The following is a 25135-nucleotide window of genomic DNA, read 5'->3' as shown; positions in this document are numbered from 1 at the left end:
GACCATGTTTGTTAATGCGGCTGAGTCTCAAAATAAACTAAAATAAAAATATAAAGTTATTGCGCTACATTTATTCAGTTAATATTTTTCAGCCATATTTAAAACTTCTTGTTGCAAACTGACGTGTGAAAACAAACATCCGATAAACTTTACAGGAAATTTGTGTCTGCAGTAAAAGTACAAAACCATGATGTGCGAAGTACCGATAAAAACCAGCTCTATTAAATCTATCAATATATGAATTAATAATAGTAAAACAAAAAAGTAAAAAAAAATAAAGGTACTGCACCATACAAACATTGTGTTGAAGAAAATGTATAGTTGTATAAAATATATATACAAATAAATGCAAAACAAGAAAAAATGTCATATGCAATTTCCAATATGCAAATTACATAATTTAATTTAAATGTCAAATTTGACAAGTGGGAAATATCTTGAGATTACATTTTTCATTTTAATTTAGTCCGTTAAATGCTTCCGTATATTTGGCAGTCGTTATTTTTATTTTTAATATAAATATATATTGTTTTAATTTATTTATAATTATATTTAATATATATATCTAATATGTATGTAAATATATATATATAATATATATATATATATTTCTCTTTAAATAATGTCCTTACGTCGCTGGAATGGGTAACGTAGCAAGTTTTTCGAGTAGAACGTGAACGCATCACAGGGATCAACCTGGAGGAGAGTAAAAAAAAAAACACCGAAGAAGAACAACAAGTTTACACAACAATGGGACCTTTTCCGGTTTTCACACTTCGGCGTACGATACTTTATTTATTGATCGAGTCGATTACCGGTTAACAACTTTTAGTCAAGGGGGGAATTAGTTATAAATTAGTCGACGTGTTTTATTGTCGCTGTCGGAGTTCTGATGGAAGTGAGTGAGACGGGTCACTTTTAACAGACAGACAGGTCGTTTTAACGGCTGTCTCTCTGAGGACGCTCTGCGTGTCTTCCGGTTCAATGTCCTCAGCAAACTGCGCGGAGGAGCTGGACTTCAGGCTCGTCTTCGAGGAGGACGCCAGACGGACGGCGACAGGTACGGGTCAGTTCATTTTGGCGACGTTAGTTAATTAAATTGTCAACATGAAGCATGAAGCTGGCGGGAACTAGCGAGCGTTACACCGGAAGTTATGTGGCCGTAAAAATAAAGCACAGTATGCGAACAGTTCCGGAAACATAATTTAAGATTAGATAAGTCACTAAACCATCTTTTATATGACATTTCTTATTTTATTTAATAGCTGACATTACATTTTTAATGGCCTATTTATTTTACTGTGCAACTTGATTTATATAACGTTAAAGTTATATTTTTATATATTTTATTATCGTATTCTAACTTGCACTATTTTATATTTAAATGATCGTGTTTTTATTCTTACGTGAAATAAAATAAACTTATTTAATGTGTGTTGCTGGAGAGAGCCTCATACTTTCATATTAAGGACTACTTCTCTGTATTTATTATGCACAGTAATGTGTGTTTATGTGAGTGCATGCACAGTAGTGTGATCGAGCAGCTCTATATAATTCAGAGGTAATCATTTAAGGATTCAGTAAAATATAAAACAATAATGCAATATAAAATATGAGCAATTATGATTGAAACTCCTAATAAAGAGCATCAAGCTTGATAAATGTAGTTTGTACATTTATGTTTATATTCATGTCTTAGAGCCTAGTAACAACAATGTTTTCATATTATGCATTATTAGACTGTTACATGTTAGATATTATAAAAACAGTCAGCCATCTCATCACCTGGACCTGAATTATTATATAATATGTAATAATGTTACATGTTTATATCAGATGTGTAGAAGAGAACACTTTCCCTGTTGGGTTGTTAGAGCACGGGCTTTTACTTTGAAAACCGGAAGTTGTGATGTCTGACTTTAGTGGATGTGACACCTCCAGCTGTCTGCTGTTAAATTTAGTTTTTAAAAATAACCAGTGAAAGCTGTAGAGACTCTTTACATTGATTATTGTTATTGATCAGCTGATCAGCTCGTGTTTTATATCGCGGTTAACAATTATATTTTAGGATTTAACTCACTAAACCTTCATATTATAGGAAGTTAAATTATACTAAATATGAGTTTTAGTGCTCACTGTGAGCGCTGCAACCGATGATTGTTTTTTATTGGTCATTAAACTCACAATTATTTTTGATTAATTGATTCGTTGTTTGCTCATCAAATGGGGGGGAAAAGCCCAAGATGACGTCATGAAATGTCTTTCTATGTTCACAACTCAAATATATGAATTTACTGTCACAGAGGAGGAAAATATTCACATTTAAGAAACTAAAATGACTCAAACGATTAACCGAGTATCAGAATCGGGGCAAATCATTTGCTAGTTCACAACAAACCGATTAATCGCTGCAGCGCTACTCACTATAGTCCAGGGGTGTCAAACATACGGCCCGCGGGCCGGACCCGGCCCGCCACGTCATTTTATGTGGCCCGCGAATCCGCCAGCAAAAAAGAAATAATAATAATTTTTTTTTTTTTTTTTTTTACAAAAATTTAAAGTTAGATGTGAAAATAAAAATATCCCCATGGTCGAAATTATGAGATAGAAAGTCGAAGTGATGAGATGGCATGTTGTCTGTGTGCCGACATTAAAACTATCACAACAGGTGGACAGGAGATGCAACAGCCCATAAAGAGGATTTCCAACAAGTTTCTCAACATGCGTACTTCTCTGTACTGAAACGTCATCAGTCTCAGCCAAAGTACTGTTCCAATTCAAAGTTCACATCGAGCCAAGCACGGCCCTAATGCCCGGCTGTGGCTCGCTCTGCCCATTTTACCCGGGATGCATCGGAGGTGACTTGTCTGTACTTGGGACAGCCAAATATCCCAGAATGCATTTTGCACCAGCAACAGGAAACAATGGCGGAGGAGAAATCACACAACTGGAAGTACGTGTTGTGGAAGTCACAGATATCCCGGGAAACTAAACTAACTATGTTAGGAGTACCGTAGTTACATTTACACCGTCTTACATTTACAACCGGCCCTTTGAGGGCGACCGTGATGCTGATGTGGCCCCAGAGTGAAAATGAGTTTGACACCCCTGCTATAGTCTGTTCTTCACTTTGATTATTTGATTTCTTATGATTCACATTATATGTTTCTAGTTAATTTACCAATTGTTTGATTCATAAAATGTCTGAAAAAAGAGAAATTCACATCACATTTGCTGGTTTTCTTCAACAAATCAAAACTGTGAAAAGTTGTCAATTTGTTGATCAATAAATGTTTTTGGTTAATAAACCGATTAATCATTAAAATACTTTATTAAGCAACAACACTTAGCATCTACAGTCACGCTAGCAGCTCTGTACTTTAGCACAGTGGTGTTGAGCTAAATGCTAACATGCTAACGTTTAGCTGGTGTAAAGTTGACTACGTTCACCATCTGAGCTCAGTGTGTTAGCAACTTAGCATGCCAACATTAGCGAATATACAGCTGAGGCTGATCGAAGGTGTTTAGTTCTGCAGGTTTTTGGACCTGATGGTGGCGCTATGACCACATGTTTCAGTCTGGACCAAACGGAGGAAACGCTGCTCTCGCGGCTAAATATGGCAAAAAAATCCAAAAAGTTCCAGTTTGTTAACGGGAAGAATTTGCTGCTTTTCAACTGAATGTCTGAAAGACGTTTGAGGAATTCACCGTGAGCTTTTTGTTAAATGGTGCGGCTCATTTGTCTTTTTCTCTGTAGATTGTCCTCTGCAGCCGTGGTTGAGTTCAGTGAATATTCCTCGTTTCTCCTCATAAACAGGGTTCTAGACTAACAGACAGAGAGAGAGACAGACAGACAGAGAGACAGAGAGACAGACAGACAGAGAGACAGAGAGACAGACAGAGAGACAGACAGAGAGAGAGACAGACAGACAGACAGACAGACACATCAGATGTATGTTGTGTGACTGTGTCGCCTGTCTTGCTGCAGGTTTTACTTCCTGGTTTTCTAACCGCTCTCTGGCAGCCAGCTGGCGGCGGGCATCGCCTCCCCCCCCCCCCCCCCCTCTCTTTGAGGGTTTCATGCAAAAGAAGCAGCGAGTGGAGCCACTGAAGCAGATCACCGTTGTCACTTTGACGCCTTTTTACATTTTTATGTATTGTAACCCATGAGGGTTACTGTGTGTGTGTGTGTGTGTGTGTGTGTGTGTGTGTGTGTGTGTGTGTGTGTGTGTGTGTGTGTGTGTGTGTGTGTGTGTGTGTGTGTGTGTGTGTGTGTGTGTGTGTGTGTGTGTGTGTGTGTGTGTGTGTGTGTGGGGTGCAGCTGTGTGAATGAATTCACTGAGCTGTAGATAAGAAGTCTGGAGTGAACATGTGACACCAGACGTCCACAGGTGTGAACTACGTCACATAGGTAGAGACGTGTGTTAACAGGAGCTTTTTATCAGCGGTTAATCTGAATAAATATTACTGTCGTAAACAATCTCTAACGTCACTCAGCTCAAATGTCTTGTTTTGTCCGACCAACAGTCCAAAACTTATATTAATATGTTCAGTTCACAGCGATGTTAATACTTCATGCTACATATCTAATACTTGTCTCTCTGCTGAGTTCTGCCTGTGTTCTGTGTGAATTAGTTCCTTTTTATTGCATGAAGGTTCTAGAGTGTCGGCCTGCTGCTCGTGTTCCGATGATGGATGAGTGTTAGCTGCTCGTCAATAAAGAAGAAAAACAAAACAAGCGTGTTTGCAATGCAAATGATCACACGTCTGATTTACATGTTGGTTCATCTCCACCTCTCAGGTCCAGACCTCAATGTGAGGACTCCTCCCTCCTCCACTCAGGCTCTGGCCGAGCAGCTCGTCAGCCAGGAGCTGCAAAGTTTCCATTACCAGTCTCAGGGGCCCCAGTACGGCACCCTGGGGAACCCCAGAACCTTTGACTGCCCGAGTATCCAGATCACCTCCATCGCACCCAACAACCATGTGGAGCCGGTCAGTAACCAGGGAGCTTTGGCGGTGGGTGGTGCTGAAGGGGGTTACCCCGAGGGGTCCTGGTCCAGAGGCCAGCTCTACCTGCCCCTGGTTTCTTGTTACCGGGACCCGGCGCTCTGCCCGAGCCCCTGCAGCAGCCTGTCCTCCAGGAGCTGGATGTCCGACCTCTCCTCCTGCGAGTCCTCCCATGTCTACGACGACGTGGAGGTGGAGCTGAGCGACACCGCCCGCCTCGCCCTCGGTTCCCCCACCGGGTCGCCCCTGGGGTCCCCGGGCTGCAGGGGCGGGGCCTTCGGGGTGGAGTTGTGGCAACAAAAATACCAACATCCTTCAGCCTTCAGTCCGGCGCTGTCGCCCCACCAGTCGCCCTGCCACTCCCCTCGCAACAGCGTCACCGAGGAGAGCTGGCTGAACCGCCGGCCCACCTCCAGGTACGTCCTCCAGGTCCACTAACGTCTGATTAGTACCTTTATTTATTTCACGAGGTCAAAGATCTCTTGTCTTCTTCTTCATGCTGGTAAACCCTGCTAATCCTGACCAAACCTCTTCCTCAGGCCGTCGTCCAGACCAACGTCCCCCTGCGGTAAGAGACGCCACTCCAGCGCCGACCGCCCCCACACCCGCTCGCCCTCGCCTCTCCACTCCCCCAGCCCCACCCCGGGCGCCTCTCCGCGGGGCAGCATGCCGGACGACACCTGTGTGGTGGGAAGCCCCGGCGCCCTGGGGCCCCTCCTGATGTCCGGCTACCAGGAGCTAGACGTCCCCTCCAAGACCAGGAGGACGTCGGGGATCCAGCTGGGCCTCCTGGCCGGTCAGGGAGACCCGGGGCTGGAGCCCTTCCTGGACTCTCCCGGCAAGGAGGGACATGAACAGGACGTCCTGGAGGATCTCTTCCTTCAGGTGCCGTCCCACTTCAGCTGGAACAAACCCAAACCGGGGAACCCGCCTCTGTTCAGGTTGGTTTATCTTCAAACCGCTATTACTACTTTCACACATGCTAGTTCTCTGATTTTGTTATCGTGTAAGTAATGAATTTAGTGCTGAAACAATATAAAGAAAGTCGAGTGAGAACATTCTAAATGACATGAGAAGATTGACACCACGCTCATATCTAATGGTTAAGTATAGAGCTACAGCTTAGCTTAGCAGCAGCTGGCTGTAGCTTAGCACAAAGACTGGAAACAGGGGGAAACAGCTAGCCTGGCTCTGTCCGACGGAAACAAAACCCAGCTTCATATTTATCTCACTAACATGAGAGGGATATCAAATCTTCTCGTGTAACTCAAGTATTCGAACTTCCTGTCCTCGAACTGCAGTTACAAGCCTCAGAGGTCCAGTACTTTAAGGAACCAGTACTTTAAGGATCCAGTACTTTAAGGAACCATTACTTTAAGGATCCAGCACTTTAAGGATCCAGTACTTTAAGGAACCAGCACTTTAAGGAACCAGTACTTTAAGGATCCAGCACTTTAAGGATCCAGTACTTTAAGGATCCAGTACTTTAAGGAACCAGCACTTTAAGGAACTAGTACTTTAAGGATCCAGCACTTTAAGGATCCAGTACTTTAAGGATCCAGCACTTTAAGGATCCATTACTTTAAGGATCCAGCACTTTAAGGAACCAGCACTTTAAGGAACCAGTACTTTAAGGATCCAGCACTTTAAGGATCCAGTACTTTAAGGATCCAGTACTTTAAGGATCCAGCACTTTAAGGATCCATTACTTTAAGGATCCAGCACTTTAAGGATCCAGCACTTTAAGGAACCAGCACTTTAAGGAACCAGTACTTTAAGGATCCAGCACTTTAAGGAACCAGTACTTTAAGGATCCAGCACTTTAAGGATCCAGCACTTTAAGGAACCAGCACTTTAAGGATACAGCACTTTAAGGATCCAGCACTTTAAGGAACCAGTACTTTAAGGAACCAGCACTTTAAGGATACAGCACTTTAAGGATCCAGCACTTTAAGGAACCAGTACTTTAAGGATCCAGCACTTTAAGGATCCAGCACTTTAAGGATCCAGTACTTTAAGGATCCAGGACTTTACTCTTGATGTGTCTGTTGCCTCCAGGACCTTGTCCCCCCCTCCTCTGGACTGGCCTCTGCCCAACCAGTACGACCAGTGTGAGCTGGAGGTGGAGGTCCAGCCCAGATCGTACCACAGGGCTCACTATGAGACTGAGGGCAGCAGAGGCTCCATCAAGGCAGCTACTGGAGGACATCCTCTCGTCAAAGTAAGACACGCACACAATCACACACACACACATGCACACACACAATCATAATCACACACACACAATCATACGCACACACACACAATCACACACATGCACACACACACAATCACACACACACAATCACACACAGACACAATCACACACACACAATCACACACAGACACAATCACACACACACAATCACACACACACAATCATACGCACACACACACACACACACACACAATCACACACACACAATCACACACACACAATCATACGCACACACACACATTCACACACATGCACACACACACAATCACACACACACAATCACACACAGACACAATCACACACACACAATCACACACAGACACAATCACACACACACAATCACACACACACAATCATACGCACACACACACAATCACACACACACAATCTCACACACACACACAATCACACACACACAATCTCACACACACAATCTCTCACACACACACACACAATCACACACACACACACAATCACACACACACACACAATCTCACACACACACACACACAATCACACACACACACATGCACACACACAATCATAATCACACACACACAATCATACGCACACACACACAATCACACACATGCACACACACACAATCACACACACACAATCACACACAGACACAATCACACACACACAATCACACACAGACACAATCACACACACACAATCACACACACACAATCATACGCACACACACACACACACACACACACACACAATCACACACACACAATCACACACACACAATCATACGCACACACACACATTCACACACATGCACACACACACAATCACACACACACAATCACACACAGACACAATCACACACACACAATCACACACAGACACAATCACACACACACAATCACACACACACAATCATACGCACACACACACAATCACACACACACAATCTCACACACACACACAATCACACACACACAATCTCACACACACAATCTCTCACACACACACACACAATCACACACACACACACAATCACACACACACACACAATCTCACACACACACACACACAATCACACACACACACATGCACACACACAATCATAATCACACACACACAATCATACGCACACACACACAATCACACACATGCACACACACACAATCACACACACACAATCACACACAGACACAATCACACACACACAATCACACACAGACACAATCACACACACACAATCACACACACACAATCATACGCACACACACACACACACACACACAATCACACACACACAATCACACACACACAATCATACGCACACACACACATTCACACACATGCACACACACACAATCACACACACACAATCACACACAGACACAATCACACACAGACACAATCACACACACACAATCACACACACACAATCATACGCACACACACACAATCACACACACACAATCTCACACACACACACAATCACACACACACAATCTCACACACACAATCTCTCACACACACACACACACAATCACACACACACACACAATCACACACACACACACAATCTCACACACACACACACACAATCACACACACACAATCACACACACAATCACACACACACACGCACACACACACACAGACTGGTCTCTTCACATTGTGAGGTTTAGATTACGTTCGCTCTCCTTGTAACTGACTTGTAATCAGTGAACGTGACGGTTCTCTCACAGACGGGTCATTTAACAAACATTAAAGGGCAACACACGACATGAAGACATGGAGGCTTCAAGATATGAAGTATTTACACACAACATGAGCAACCCCTTCAGATAACTCATACCTTGGTTGACCTGTAATGAGCTCACAACTGGGTCCATGACTTAATCTGGTACTTTCTGAAAGGAACCGACAACACAAGTTATTAATAAAGTAAGTCAGACATTCTCTTGAGGATGTTCTACGTCTCTCAGGTTTGTAACCGAGAGACTTTCTGGGTTTAGAGACCAAAGCAACATTTCAAGGCTCTGAAACACGAGTGTCACCAGCTTCGGTCGGTTAGTGGATCTGAAGGTTCTCGGGTCCTCCGGTGACGCGTCAGCGAGCAGCTGAGCTGGTGGATCAGAGGAGCGAAGTGAAGCTCCATCAAGGCCTCGTATGTAACGGACACCAGCAGGTCTATTCTGGTGTCACATTCTGAGGCCCTGCTGTCATGTGACCAGAGGGATGGAATCCATGTTTTACATGTGTTCACATTCATTAAGAGGCTTTTCTTGTGTAGTAATTTACGTTTATTTGGTTAATTTATATTTATTTTATTAGTATTTACCATCTTATTATCTGTTATTATTTTCTATTCATTATCTGTTATTATTTTCTATTTATTATCTGTTATTATTTTCTATTTATTATCTGTTATTATTTTCTATTTATTATCTGTTATTATTTTCTATTTATTATCTGTCATTATTTATGATTATTTTTTATTTGTTTGTTTCTCATTATTTACTCTTTTTATTGTCATTGTTTAGTAATATTTATTGGGCTTTTTTTATAAAGCAAATACAAAGAAATGTATATTTCAGTAAACATGTCTTTCCTCACTATTAGCATAACGCTAAGCTAGCCATGTTATATCTGTTATATGTATACTGTATATACTACAGTATATAATGTATATATGTATATGTATATATACAGTATATATATTATATACTTATGAAAACACGAGGACATGCTGCCAACTTCACTCCGAGTTTAGTCCAAATTGGACAGATTTTATTAATATTAATATTTGACATTTAACTGTATTAGTAGTCGTGTTTCTGGTGGTGAAGATGCTTCACATGTCTGGTGAGATGTTGTGCAGCTCTTCATCAGACGTGAATCCTTGTCTCTTTGGATCTTTGGGTATTTGTCTCTTTGTGTCTTTGACTATTTTGCTCTTTGCATCTTTGCATCTTTGCATCTCTTCCAGTTGAGCGGGTCCGGCGAGCAGCCGCTCAGCATGGTGCTGTTCATCGGCACGGCGGACGACCGCTACCTCCGGCCTCATCCCTTCTACCAGGTCCACCGCGTGACGGGGAAGACGGTCACCACCACCTGCCACGAGAAGATCATGGGCGGCACCAAGATCCTGGAGGTCCCTCTGCTTCCAGATAACAACATGGCCGCCAGGTAACAGAGGGGTTCACAGTCCGTGTTTTCTTCTTCTGGTGCATCTTGTTACCACCAGCGGTCTTTCTGTGTATCTTCTGCTCCTCAGCATCGACTGCGCCGGCATCTTGAAGCTGCGTAACGCCGACATCGAGCTGAAGAAAGGAGAGATGGACATCGGGAGGAAGAACACGAGGGTCCGTGTTGTGTTCAGGGTCGCCCTCCCGCAGCAGGACGGCCGCATGCTGTGGCTGCAGACGACGTCCAATCCGGTGGAGTGCTGTGAGTCGGCCTTTTCATGTGAAGGCGTCACATTTACATGAGATTTAGAGTCCAGTGAGGTCGACGGCACAAAGGTCATTCATTCATTATGAAACAGGCAGAGGAGGCAAATTCATGCTTGTGCAAAACTACAAGATCATAATCAGAGAGGGCTCAGTCAATACTTCCTTTCCCTCTCAAAGCACATGTGCTGGTGCTGGAGTACATGTGCTGAAGTACCGCGTGGTGTTTGCAGCCCAGCGCTCCGGTCAGGATCTTCCTCTGGTGGAGAGCTTCAGTCCATCCAGCTGCTGTGTGGACGGAGGAGAGGAGCTGCTCATCAGCGGCTCCAACATCTCCACACAGTCCAGGGTGGTGTTCCTGGAGAAAGGAGCCGGTGAGATGGCTCCGCCTTCACTTACTGCACTGTGCAACGCGTCTACGTTACGTTTTGTCAGACGTTGTTTTGAACGCGTTTTGTCCCCTCAGATGGAAGATCGTTGTGGGAAATGGACGCCAGAGTTGTGCCAGAAAAAAGCAGCGGAGTAAGTAGAAACATTCAGCAGATCAGAGTAAAGGGCGAGTCTGTTATCTTCATATCTACATCACTGCAGCTTCACTGTGCGGCTTCACTCTGCGGCTTCACTCTGCGGCTTCACTGTGCAGCTTCACTGTGCAGCTTCACTGTGCAGCTTCACTGTGCAGCTTCACTCTGCAGCTTCACTCTGCAGCTTCACGTATAAATACATATAATATATACAGTAGATATAAATACATATAAATATATACAGTAGATATAAATACATATAAATATATACAGAAGATATAAATACATATAAATATATACAGAAGATATAAATACATATAAATATATACAGAAGATATAAATACATATAAATATATACAGAAGATATAAATACATATAAATATATACAGAAGATATAAATACATATAAATATATACAGAAGATATAAATACATATAAATATATACAGAAGATATAAATGCATATAAATATATACAGAAGATATAAATACATATAAATATATACAGAAGATATAAATGCATATAAATATATACAGAAGATATAAATACATATAATATATACAGTAGATATAAATACATATAATATATACAGTAGATATAAATACATATAAATATATACAGAAGATATAAATACATATAAATATATACAGAAGATATAAATGCATATAAATATATACAGAAGATATAAATACATATAAATATATACAGAAGATATAAATGCATATAAATATATACAGAAGATATAAATACATATAATATATACAGTAGATATAAATACATATAAATATATACAGAAGATATAAATACATATAATATATACAGAAGATATAAATACATATAAATATATACAGAAGATATAAATACATATAATATATACAGTAGATATAAATACATATAAATATATACAGAAGATATAAATACATATAATATATACAGTAGATATAAATACATACAGAAGATATAAATATATACAGTAGATTTAAATACATATAAATATATACAGAAGATATAAATACATATAAATATATACAGAAGATATAAATACATATAAATATATACAGAAGATATAAATACATATAATATATACAGTAGATATAAATACATATAAATATATACAGAAGATATGAATACATATAATATATACAGTAGATATAAATACATATAAATATATACAGAAGATATAAATACATATAATATATACAGTAGATATAAATACATATAAATATATACAGAAGATATAAATACATATAATATATACAGTAGATATAAATACATATAAATATATACAGAAGATATAAATACATATAAATATATACAGAAGATATAAATACATATAAATATATACAGAAGATATGAATACATATAATATATACAGTAGATATAAATACATATAAATATATACAGAAGATATAAATATATACAGTAGATTTAAATACATATAAATATATACAGAAGATATAAATACATATAAATATATACAGAAGATATGAATACATATAATATATACAGTAGATATAAATACATATAAATATATACAGAAGATATAAATAAATATAAATATATACAGAAGACATAAATACATATAATATATACAGAAGATATAAATACATATAATATATACAGAAGATATAAATACATACAGTAGATATAAATACATATAACATATACAGAAGATATAAATACATATAACATATACAGAAGATATTAATATATACAGAATATATAAATAAATATAAATAATACAGAAGATATAAATATATACAGAAGACATAAATACATATAATATATACAGAAGATATAAATACATATAATATATACAGAAGATATAAATACATATGATATATACAGAAGACATAAATACATATAATATATACAGAAGATATAAATACATATGATATATACAGAAGACATAAATACATATAATATATACAGAAGATATAAATACATATAATATATACAGAAGATATAAATACATTTAATATATACAGAAGATATAAATACATTTAATATATACAGAAGATATAAATACATTTAATATATACAGAAGATATAAATATATACAGTAGATATAAATACATATAATATATACAGTAGATATAAATACATATAATATATACAGAATATATAAATATATACAGTAGATATAAATACATATAATATATACAGAAGATATACATATATACAGAATATATAAATACATATAAGATATAAATATATACAGTAGATATAAATACATATAATACATACAGTAGATATAAATACATATAATACATACAGTAGATATAAATACATATACTATATACAGAAGATATAATATATACAGAATATATAAATACATATAAGATATAAATATATACAGTAGATATAAATACATATAATATATACAGTAGATATAAATACATATATGTACAGAAGATATAAATACATACAGTAGATATAAATACATATAATATATACAGTAGATATAAATATATACAGTAGATATAAATACATATAATATATGCAGTAGACATAAATAAATATAATATATACAGTTAATATAAATATATACAGTTAATATAAATACATATAAATATATACAGTAGATAGAAGTTATTAAAGACTCATTCAGGCCCAAAAAACCTGCAAGTGTTTGCACAGATGGTGACGTAACGTCTTCAGCCATGAAAAGGAAATCGTTTCACCAGTAAACGTTGCTGGTTGACAGAGTTGACAAAGTCGTCGTGACTTCATCCGTTAGTTTGTGGATGTTTTGAAGCCTCCAGTTCAGTGTTTTGGACGTCGCCATCTTGCCTTTTTGCAACCAGTGAACAGGAAGTGACCATATCAGGACTGAGCAGGAGTGACGTAGAGACGCCGTATACGTCTCTGGTAGAGACCTGTCAATCACAGTAGCCCCGCCCTAAAGCATCCCCTGCTTTATGGTCTGTGTGACTCTAAATGGACCATAATGTACTAAATGAACATCATGCTGTATTGAAGAAGACTTGAAACTAGAGATTGAGACATAAACTCATGTTTACAATGTTTACTGAGGTAATAAATCAAGAGAGAAGTAGAGTCATTTTCTATAGACTTCTATACAACCAGAGGAGTCGCCCCCTGGTGGACACTAGAGAGAATGCAGCTTTAACACATGAAGCTTTGACTTCTCTTTAAAGAACCGGAGGTTGACTCTGCCTCTGAGCGAGACGAAGGTCCTGGAAGATACATACATACTTTGTGTTTCTTCTTTCATGAACATAAACAGATATGAACATATGATCATTAATATATTTGGCATTCGGCGGCTCACGTTGCCTCAGTGCTTAACGGTGGCGTCTGACTTTAAAAAGTCGAGTGACGTAGTTCCTCTTCTTTCCTTATGAGATGTGTAAACCCAAAGAGAAGCACCACGGAGGTTTCCTGCAGTATTTCATCTCGTCGATTTGTTTCACAGCGCTTTTCTTCCCGTCTGTGTTTCAGTCCAGCATCGTGGTGGAGGTTCCTCCTTACAACAAGAAGACCAGCGATCCGGTCCAGGTCCAGTTCTACGTCTCCAACGGGAAGAGAAGAAGAAGTCTGACGCAGAGCTTGACCTTCCTGCCCGGAGTCCGGCGTCGCCCCCCCCACGCCGCCGCTGTGGGAGTCAAGCAGGAGCGCTGGGAGACGGACCACATCTCCCACAATCCATCTGGCTTCTCCCGGCTCCCAGACCTGGTTTACTATGACTCCCGTGACATCCCGGTGCACTGTGGTCCTCCTTCACAGAGCGTGCCTCGTCTTCATCATCCTCCTTCTCCTCCTCCCTCCTCTGTCCCCTTTCAGACCTCCTCAGTGTTTCCTCACGCCTCCTCCTTGCCCCTCCAGACCTCCTCAGTGCCCCTCCAGAGCTTGATTCCTCTTCAGATCTTCACCATCCCACCTCAGATCTCCTCGATTCCTCCTCAGACCTCCAAGCTGCCTCCCCAGACCTGCTCCGTCCCCCTCCAGAGCTTGCTTCCTCTCCAGACCTGCATCATGCCTCTTCAGACCTTCAACGCCCCTCCTCAGACCTCCTCGATCCCTCCTCGGATCTCCCCGCTACCACAGCGGGCGTCCTCTGTGGCCCTTCAGAGGGGAAACCCTCCATCTCTGAGCTCCAGAAGACCCTTCGTGACCCCCGCTGTCCCCCAGAAGGACCCTCGGGCTCTGAGCGTGAAGCAGGAGCCGGATGACGGTCGGAACCCGGGCTCCCTGGGCCTCCAGGAGATCACACTGGATGACGGTAGGAGATCTGGTTCAGTAACGTTTCCTCTGTAGAGTTTAAAGGTTTCGGGTCTGTAGTCCTCCAGGATTCACTGCAGCGACACAAGATTTAAAGATTCCTGAAAGAAAACATTCAGATCTCAAAGTCATCGAAACAATATCTCACATCACAAAGAACTCAAGTTACCGTTTGTGCTGTTTTACGGTATTTACCTGTTTGTGAAAAGGTGATGAAACGTGAAACACAGCAGCTGTGACTCTAAAGGGGAAGTATAGTCGTAGTTAACAGTCGTGGTAGTAGTTTATATTCGTAGTAGTAGTTAATAGTAGTAGTTTATATTAGTAGTAGGAGTTAATAGTAGTAGTAGTTTATATTAGTAGTAGTAGTTAACAGCAGTAGTTTATATGAATAGCAGTAGTTTATATTAGTAGTAGTAGTAGTTAATAGTAGTAGTTTATATTGGTAGTAGTAGTAGTAGTTAATAGCAGTAGTTTATATTAGTGGTAGTAGTAGTAGTAGTTTATATTAGTGGTAGTAGTAGTTAATAGTAGTAGTTTATATTGGTAGTAGTAGTAGTAGTTAATAGCAGTAGTTTATATTAGTGGTAGTAGTAGTAGTTTATATTAGTAGTAGTAGTTAACAGCAGTAGTTTATATGAATAGCAGTAGTTTATATTAGTAGTAGTAGTAGTTAATAGTAGTAGTTTATATTGGTAGTAGTAGTAGTTTATATTAGTGGTAGTAGTAGTAGTAGTTAATAGTAGTAGTTTATATTGGTAGTAGTAGTAGTTAATAGTAGTAGTTTATATTGGTAGTAGTAGTAGTAGTTAACAGCAGTAGTTTATATTAATAGCAGTAGTTTATATTAGTAGTAGTTAATAGTAGTAGTTTATATTAGTGGTAGTAGTAGTAGTAGTTAATAGCAGTAGTTTATATTAGTGGTAGTAGTAGTAGTAGTTTATATTAGTGGTAGTAGTAGTAGTAGTTAATAGTAGTAGTTTATATTGGTAGTAGTAGTAGTTAATAGTAGTAGTTTATATTGGTAGTAGTAGTAGTAGTTAACAGCAGTAGTTTATATTAATAGCAGTAGTTTATATTAGTAGTAGTTAATAGTAGTAGTTTATATTGGTAGTAGTAGTAGTAGTTAATAGCAGTAGTTTATATTAGTAGTAGTAGTAGTAGTAGTAGTTAATAGTAGTAGTTTATATTAGTAGTAGTAGTTAATAGTCATAGTTTATATTAGTGGTAGTAGTTAATAGTCATAGTTTATATTAGTAGTAGTAGTAGCAGTAGTAGTTAATAGTAGTAGTTTATATTAGTAGTAGTAGTTAATAGTCATAGTTTATATTAGTAGTAGTAGTAGTAGTTAATAGAAGTAGTTTATATTAGTAGCAGTAGTAGTTAATAGAAGTAGTTTATATTAGTAGTAGTAGTTAATAGTCATAGTTTATATTAGTAGTAGTAGTAGTAGTTAATAGAAGTAGTTTATATTAGTAGCAGTAGTAGTTAATAGAAGTAGTTTATATTAGTAGTAGTAGTTAATAGTCATAGTTTATATTAGTAGCAGTAGTAGTTAATATAAGTAGTTTATATTAGTAGTAGTAGTTAATAGTCATAGTTTATATTAGTAGCAGTAGTAGTTAATAGAAGTAGTTTATATTAGTAGTAGTAGTTAATAGTCATAGTTTATATTAGTAGCAGTAGTAGTTAATAGTCATAGTTTATATTAGTAGCAGTAGTAGTTAATAGAAGTAGTTTATATTAGTAGTAGTAGTTAATAGTCATAGTTTATATTAGTAGTAGTAGTAGTTAATAGAAGTAGTTTATATTAGTAGTAGTAGTTAACTTTCACCAGAGAAGGAATTGTGAGATCTGGTCCTGAGGTTCAGATCTGAATCTCATAGAATCGTAGTCAAAGGCTTCGTGTGTGTGTGTGTGTGTGTCCCTGGTCTGGGTTAATAATAGTCCGCTTGTTGCTGCTCTGAAAGATGCAGATGGCGGTTAAATTTGTTGTGGTGAAGCAGCTGTTGTCAGGCCTCTGACCCCCCCCCCCCCTCCTCCTCCTCATATCTTAAAGCTGCATTCTCTCTAGTGTCCACCAGGGGGCGACTCCTCTGGTTGTATAGAAGTCTATAGAAAATGACTCTACTTCTCTCTTGATTTATTACCTCAGTAAACATTGTAAACATGAGTTTATGTCTCAATCTCTAGTTTCAAGTCTTCTTCAATACAGCATGATGTTCATTTAGTACATTATGCTCCATTTAGAGTCACACAGACCATAAAGCAGGGGATGCTTTAGGGCGGGGCTACACGGTGATTGACAGGTCTCTACCAGAGACGTACACGGTGTCTCTACGTCACTCCTCCTCAGTCCTGATGTGGTCACTTCCTGTTCACTGGTTGCAACAAAACAACAAGATGACGGCCAAAACACAACCTTCGGATCCTCCTCACCTCGGGAATGTTTACCGACATTTACGGTTTTAATTTAGTCCACTATTTGATTGTCGCGCTTCAGGTTTCACAGCAGAGCTATGTTTACACTCAGCAGAGCAGCTTCATTACTGCCGCCAATAACAACAACAACAACAATGAACTCATCACTTCTCTCCTCCACTGAGAGCTCAGCATGTCTCAGACTCAAAGTTCCGTCTCTTTCAGTCCTCGAGATTCATTAAATAAAGTGTTGAAGGTTTCAGGAGACGGTGTTTGAAGCTACAGACCCTCCTGTGGCCGTTTGCCTGCATGTGATGTCACGATGTAGTTTAATATCATTTCTGCTTCATGATCTAAAACATGTCATGTTTCCTGTGGTTAAGCCCCTCCCCCTCTGCATCACATGTGACGATGCGTCAGTGAAAGATTAAGAAGCAATATTTATTAATTGTGTCTTCTCATTTAGTCTGTAAAATGATGTTTATTATTGTTTAGTTTGACCTGTATTTTAACCGTTAATTCTGTTAAAATCTAATTTTAATTACATTAAATTTAATTAAATCTCATTTAAATTCCCACATAAATCTCCCGGACAGTTTAAGGATCTCACATCGTTTATGTTTTCACCATCGTTTCTACTTGTTTACATGTTTTGACAGATGGCTCTAAATACTACAACACCCATGAGCCTTTGCACTTGTTAGTGATGTCAGAGGAAAACTTAGTCGTGGAAATAAAGCGATATCAGCTGCAGAATGTGTTTTGGGGAGTTTACTGGGTTCAATCCCAGCATGCATTGGGCCGAAAGTCTGTCACATGACTTTGATGTTTTTAATTCTTGTTTTTTTAAGATTCACAATTTAGGTTTCAGGATTTCAAACATCTAGAAACCTTTGGAAACACCCGACTCTCCACATTATGATGTTGAATAAAGCAGATTAAGTTTATTTGATGCTTCATACAAAAGGAAAATGTGATGTTTCTCATTTTACCTAATTAATAATTATAGTTCTGAATGACATCGAACGACCAATCACAACCGTTCTGGATCAAGTTACCAAAGAACCAGAGCAGGCGGGCGAGAAAAACACCAAATAAAGGAAGATTTGCTTGTAAAAAGAAAAGCAACGTCAGCTGGATGGAAATATTCTGTCTGAAAAAATGATGCCGAGAACAAACTGGTTCTTTGTCGCCATCTGGTGAAAATATTGCAACCCGAGAGTTCATTGGAAGACAGTAGTTTGACCAGAAACGTCTGAACTCTGGTCCACTTCCGCTCTCTTCTGGAGCTTTCAGCTTCTTCTTCAGGGTTCTGAGGAGGACTTTGAATAATCTGTGGAATTTGAGTAAAGATTGTAACCGAACTGTTGCTTCATGAATAATCGTGTCTCGTGCTTCTGTTGTCATTTCAGTAAACGAGATAATCGACAGAGACATCTGCAGCCTGAGCAGCAGCGTCCAGCCCGACCAGCTGGACCAGTACCACGAGCTGGACCAGTGCCACGAGCTGGACCAGTACCACGAGCTGGACCAGTGCCACGAGCTGGACCAGTACCACGAGCTGGACCAGTACCACGAGCTGGACCAGTACCACCAGGACGACTGGGAGCACGAGTCGTCCGCTGACGCCGCCTCGCCGTTCTGCGGAGGAGGAGCTCAGTGAGACGACCGCGACGCTTTATTCGCTTCTTCTTGGAGACAAAAACAACAAACGGCCACCGAACTGATCCTCAAGTGCCTGAACAACCAATCAGAAGCCTCCGACGAGTCCGCGGGCCCGAACTCATCAGGGCGTCACACGGCCGTTTCCTCAGGAATCTTTAGCGGGACTCGAACCCTCGCTGACAAACCAAAGACGTCGTCTTCCAGCTTTACGTGACTGAATTGTAAGAAACAACCAAAGGGCTGAAAGTCAACTTTACGTAATGAGAACAATGAGCGACGGCGTCAGAGGCTGAAATAAAGATCTTTATTTATTGGCCGGTTCGTTACGGAATCTATTTTTGATACTCTGGATGTGATCCAGTAAGAAGCTCTTCAGACCAGCATCCACTTCTCTGCACGGTTTACATTTCACATTCTGTTCAACTCGATGTTTATGAAGCTTCAGACACGAGTTATAGAAATGTATCGTAAAGGTTGAAGTAAAAAGAACGTAAACGAGTGTTTTTATCAGTGTGAGCTTCATCAACGTGTTCCTGATCTCTGGTCATGTTTCATTGTAAACAACCAATCAGAGGAGAGCTAGTAACGTTAGCAGCACCGCTAACGGCTAACCAACAGAGGTTCACTTCAGGTACATGATGCCTTCAGGCTCTGCTCAGTGAACATGAGTACTGGCTGAAGCTACATTATAACATCATGATGTGCAGTGATTGGTTCATGACAGGAAGTAAAGTTCTGTCGTATAAAGATGTAATTTCACTTAAAGTGATATTGATTCTTTTAGGAGTCTAGAATACGTCCACAGCAGTACATCTACTGTAGTAATACTCTGAGTATGTAGAAGTACTTCTAAACATCAGTACTGTCCCTTTAAGAGCAGGTCGTGTTAACGAGCTGCAGGAATGTGATTAAAGAGTAAATCAGCTCTGAGCCACACGGAGAAATACATTCAACACAATAAATACAACAAAGAATCCGTTTCTATTCTGTCATAAACACAATCCACGAGAACGGCTGTTTAACAAATGGTCTGTTCATGTTGTTGAAGATTATTATTTCTCTGAATATTGGTGAAATCTCCACGTGTGTCATGATTCCAGCAGCAGCTTCAGCATTGATCGGCTCGTTAAGGCTCCTTGAACCGCCAGAACCAGCAGTGATGTCACGTGCACTGGAGTGCACGTGACATCACTGCTGAGCTCTTCAAACACACGCAGACTTCCAGCCGCTGTGGAGACTCTTTGGCCCCTCAAAGGAAGCAGAAGTGAAAGTACCATCTTCACCTAAAGAGCTGCTGGTCTGGGTCCGTCTGAACCGAGCAGAACTCCTCCACAGCTGACCCTGATGTCCAGCAGCTGTTCCTACAGGTGTAAACCAGCACCGTCCCAAACTCCAGCTCGGCCTCACCACCACCGTCCGTCCTCTGCAGCAGACTGACCAGAGCCGGCATCAGCTGCAGCTCGAAGCTCCTGGTTCCTCCACAGGAGCCGCACGCCGGCGCCGCCACGCCGGCCGGCGGCTCGGAGACGAAGAGCGGCCGCCCGCCGCGACAGTAGCGCAGGATCTGCTGAGGACAGAGCGAGATCTTCTTCATGAACCTGGAGAAGACAGCATCTCCATGTCTGGCCCTGGTCTTCTCGTACTTCTCTCCTCCTCCTCCTCCTCCTCCTCCTCCTCCGTCCTCCAGCTCTCCCACCGCCACGCCCTCCCTCCTCTCGTACTCCCTCAGCAGCCACTGGGCGTGCCGCAGGTCGTCGTCGTCTTCCTCTCCGCACAGATCCGACTCGTCCACCACGCTGATGAAGAACGCCCGGAGGACGGGCACCTCCTCCTCCTCCTCCTCCTGGGAGTCCACCAGACGGAGGTCCTGAAGCTGGCTGCTGGCGTCGACCTCACCGGCTGCTGAGGGGAAAAATAAACGAGTCAAAATGACCAAAAAGAAGTTCACCTGACGGGTAAGATGCTCATCCGTGTTATTAAAGGACACGCTGAGCTCAGACACACGACTCATTCTGTCATTTTACTTCTACTATAAAGACGAGTGTGTAAACATATACAAAGGGAATAATGTGTGTATATAAGCACCAATGAACAACATCTCTAACAAGTCAGGAGTTTATTGTAAACAACCAAAAAAAATAGAAATAAATATCACTTCAATAAATGTTAATTTGAAACAATATTAATTCCATAGGAATAGATGAAATGCTCTAGAAAAGTACCTCAAAACTGTATTGAAGTAAAAGTACTTGCAAATATATTTCCCACGAAAGTTTTTTATATATATATATATATATATATAAATATAAAGTATTTATGTTGCTCACCCTCTGTCTCAGGAGCTGCTGCCTCCTCAGGAATCTGTCTGTCCTTCTTCACACCTCCTCCCCATCCCTCCTCCTCCTCCTCCATCACCCCCCAGTCATCAGCGGTGTCACACCAGTCAGTGGCCGACGGAGGAGCCTCTTGAGCCGGGTCAGGTCTGCTGGATGTCCGCCCTACCGCCGCCTCCTCCTCCAGACACTGAGACCGGAGCACCTTCCAACAGTCCGACCTGCCGCTGCACTCGGCTCCCGTGCACGCGAACACGTGGAGGTTTCGATGGTAGCGCGAGGCCTCCAGAGGGCAGTACACCTGCACCACGTGAGCTAGCGGGGCTCCGCAGCGACCGCAGCGGGGAGACCGGCGGGAGGTGACCGGTGACCAGTCCGGAAGACCGCCGACTTTGTTGGTCAGAAACGAGCACGTGTGACGTTTAGAGTCGATCTCCACGTCACACAGACCGACCAGAGTTAACTCCTCTGCGCGTGACGCCATCTCTCTCACATGTTGGAAATACAAACTCCGACCGGAAGTCAAAGTGTGCGTCTGTGGTCCGTTACCAAAATATTACCGTCAGCTGGGTGACAGTTTAAGATATATATACTTACGCTTCTGTTAATTTGGTTACGCATAAAAAACATTATAAATGCAACAGGGCGGTGAACATGTAACACTTACTCATTTAATTCGTTTAATTTGTGAGCTAGACTGAGAAAAGTTCCGACCGGAAGTATGCGTATGTGGTCCGTTACCAAAATATTACCGTCAGCTGGGTGACAGTTTAAGATGTAAAAAAAAAAATATATATATATAACGTTAAGTATGTGTATATATCTATATATATATATATATATATATATATATATATATATATATATACATATATATATATATATCTATATAGATATATAGATATAGATATATATATATATATATATATATATATATATATATAGATATATATATATATATATATATCTATATATATAGATATATCTAGATATATATATCTATATATATAGATATATACACATACTTAACGTTATATATATATATTTTCACATTATATTATATTATATATATATTATATATATATTATATATATATTATATATATATTATATATTATATTATATTATATTACACATTGAGCAGCTGGAGGAGGCTCAGGTCAATGCCGGCAGCAGATTGTCCAACCACAAACAGGCCACCCAGCTGCTGCAGACGGAGCTGCAGGACAGCCGCGCACAAGTCGATGAGAAGGAAGGGACCATCCAAACCCTCAAGAGCAAACTGCGCCAGTCTTAGGTTCACGTCAACATTTCATCTTCTCTCTCCCATTCTGAGGCGTGGTCTCGTACTTTTACAGCTGCTGTATTTGTATTTATATTTGTATTTTTCTGCTTTAGAAAAATACATCACCCAGCGCCGTTGAGATGGAAAAACTCCAGACTAAACTGTTCCAAATGGAGGTGGAGTTGAGTTCAGCGTCTGATAACCACATACAAGAGTAAGATCCCTTTGGTTTCTTGTCCGATGTATTGACTTCAGCGCTTCTTCAAAACGGTGAAATGTTTGATCTGGTCCATCTCACCAGAGGTTTCTGTTCTCAGGATCCAGATGATGAGCACAGTGCTGAAGGTAAAGGAAGAGTCCATGAGGAAGCTGAAGGAGACTTTGAGGAGATCACAGCAGGAAGGAGAGGAATCAAGTGAGTCAGCAGTGTGTGTGTGTCCTATTGTAATGTAGTTATTCTGCCTGCAGCGGAGTAGTTGTCTGATAGTAACCTCACCAATATTCATTTATTACGAGAACAAAATGAATCCCTTCCGTTTGTCATTCTATGATGATTGAAGGGAAGAGGGTGAACGAACATGTGCTTTTATAATGTTTTGATTGGCTTTATAGGAGGGGATGGATTCTGTATTTGTAGCTGCTAGCCTGCCACTAGCTAACCACCGAGGGGGTTTATCAGCTCTTTCCTGGACCCGAGTGGTCACGGCGTACTCTACGTCACATCCCTGGTTCGATTCCAGCAAGGGACCTTCCATACTACCAGGCCTGAAGACACCTGTCACATGACCATTCACGCACACTCTGCATGCCGGCTGCAAAGCACTCGAATAACATCTTGGGCTGCTGCACATGTAGGCAGTTGTAACGTCATAGAACGCAGAATTTAAATGCACAACAGCTGCTAGCAGAGAGAAACAAGGTCGGCCAGCCTGTAATTCATTATCTATTTTGAAATGAACCGCTGGTAGTCGAGGCTGATGTTCGTTTCCTTCCGGAAAAACGATAATGTGATGGGGCGTCTGATACCCGATCAAGGAGCGAATGTGGGCGTCTGCAGGACTTAAACGCAACCGTTTTCAAACTAAGACTGCTTGAAACGCAACACAAGCCTTTCAAAACAAAAGCGTAGTCGTGATGATGTCGTCGTGTTGTATTCAGTCCTGCAGGGTGAGGACCTTCATGCCAGACTGACCAACCCCAGAGGCGTAGTGATCAAGACCAGCATTCTGCTGGAGAAGAACAAACTGGAGGAGGAAGTGAACCAGCTTCAACTGAAAATAACCGCGCTGGAAAGGTGAGATGAACCTGTGAGGGTGGAACCGCTTGGGCGGTTGATGTGATTCGCAGCTTCTTTTAGTCCTCTTCTGATGTCTGTCCCCCTGTCACATCAGCTTGGTGTCCAGTCAGCAGGAAGAGATCAGCAAGTGGAAGAGAAGAGCCATCAGGCTGAAGGGGAAGAGCGAGGCCGAGGTGGACAAGCCCTCAGCGCCATGCACCCCCACCAAGAGGGGCCTCCCCATGACCTCTGACACCTCCACCTTCTTCAGCTCACCCAAGAAGTTTCTGGTTACTCCCCGGAAGCTGCTGGACTCTCCAAAGGTCTCTCTGGTCGACTCTCCCAAGAGCAGATTCTGGGGGGCGGGAGGAAGCTCCGAGGTGCTGTCCAGAACCTGCCCTAAGCAGTTCTTTAATAACGCCGAACTCCGAACAATCCCAGGTCAGCCCCATCTAAAGTTCACCTCTCTGTCTTGTTTGTCTCGTAGTCTTAACTTCATCAACACCTGAGCTGTTTGTTTTCACCAGAGGTTTTCGATGTTCCTGATAGACCCGACGCAGAGACGTAACCTCTGTAATAGTCACCACTGAGGGTTTTACCAACGGTCGCATGAGGTGTTGGGACTTGTTTCAAACATCTAGTCTCCTCTTGTTGATGTGGTTTACGTCCGTTATAAGCTAATGAAAGAGACTGATGGTGACTG

The 25135-nt window shown here is 40.8% G+C and overlaps 3 protein-coding genes across 6 annotated transcripts in view; 2 read left to right on the top strand and 1 right to left on the bottom strand.

The window, feature by feature from the left end:
• Positions 1 to 691: 691 nt before the first annotated feature.
• On the top strand, positions 692 to 19853 carry LOC306783190 (nuclear factor of activated T-cells, cytoplasmic 3-like). Of its 3 annotated transcripts, XM_079276744.1 has the most exons (11): positions 692 to 1066; positions 4802 to 5423; positions 5547 to 5948; positions 7066 to 7228; positions 10224 to 10423; positions 10512 to 10684; positions 10920 to 11060; positions 11153 to 11208; positions 14674 to 14907; positions 15016 to 15454; positions 19287 to 19853. In XM_079276744.1, the coding sequence occupies exons 1-11, from the start codon at positions 985 to 987 to the stop codon at positions 19535 to 19537; spliced, it is 2763 nt and encodes a 920-aa protein (XP_079132870.1). In that variant the 5' UTR covers positions 692 to 984; the 3' UTR covers positions 19538 to 19853. The 3 variants fall into 3 exon arrangements, with proteins under 3 accessions (XP_079132870.1, XP_079132869.1, XP_079132868.1); XM_079276743.1 differs by having other exon boundaries at positions 692 to 1060; positions 14674 to 15454; XM_079276742.1 differs by having other exon boundaries at positions 14674 to 15454.
• Positions 19854 to 20698: 845 nt separating this feature from the next.
• Positions 20699 to 22376, bottom strand: pdcd2l (programmed cell death 2-like). 2 transcript variants are annotated; one of them, XM_079276870.1, is made up of 2 exons: positions 21867 to 22376; positions 20699 to 21441 (listed from the first exon to the last, which is right to left on the bottom strand). In XM_079276870.1, the coding sequence occupies exons 1-2, from the start codon at positions 22354 to 22356 to the stop codon at positions 20819 to 20821; spliced, it is 1113 nt and encodes a 370-aa protein (XP_079132996.1). In that variant the 5' UTR covers positions 22357 to 22376; the 3' UTR covers positions 20699 to 20818. The 2 variants fall into 2 exon arrangements, with proteins under 2 accessions (XP_079132996.1, XP_079132997.1); XM_079276871.1 differs by having other exon boundaries at positions 20699 to 21438.
• Positions 22377 to 23102: 726 nt separating this feature from the next.
• Positions 23103 to 25135, top strand: part of LOC306783301 (centromere-associated protein E-like) — a 2367-nt gene continuing 334 nt past the window's right edge. The window contains exons 1-5 of the mRNA XM_079276889.1: positions 23103 to 23168; positions 23270 to 23370; positions 23474 to 23571; positions 24315 to 24450; positions 24548 to 24873. Of these exons, the coding sequence (XP_079133015.1) occupies positions 23297 to 23370; positions 23474 to 23571; positions 24315 to 24450; positions 24548 to 24873 (634 nt within the window). The 5' untranslated portion in view covers positions 23103 to 23168; positions 23270 to 23296. The remainder of the gene's footprint in view (positions 23169 to 23269; positions 23371 to 23473; positions 23572 to 24314; positions 24451 to 24547; positions 24874 to 25135) is intronic.

This window comes from Melanostigma gelatinosum, assembly GCF_949748355.1.
Source record: "Melanostigma gelatinosum genome assembly, chromosome: 1".
Classification (NCBI taxonomy): Eukaryota; Metazoa; Chordata; class Actinopteri; order Perciformes; family Zoarcidae; genus Melanostigma; species Melanostigma gelatinosum.
The sequence above is the reverse complement of the archived record's forward strand: the minus strand, read 5'-3'. Positions and strand labels throughout refer to the sequence as shown.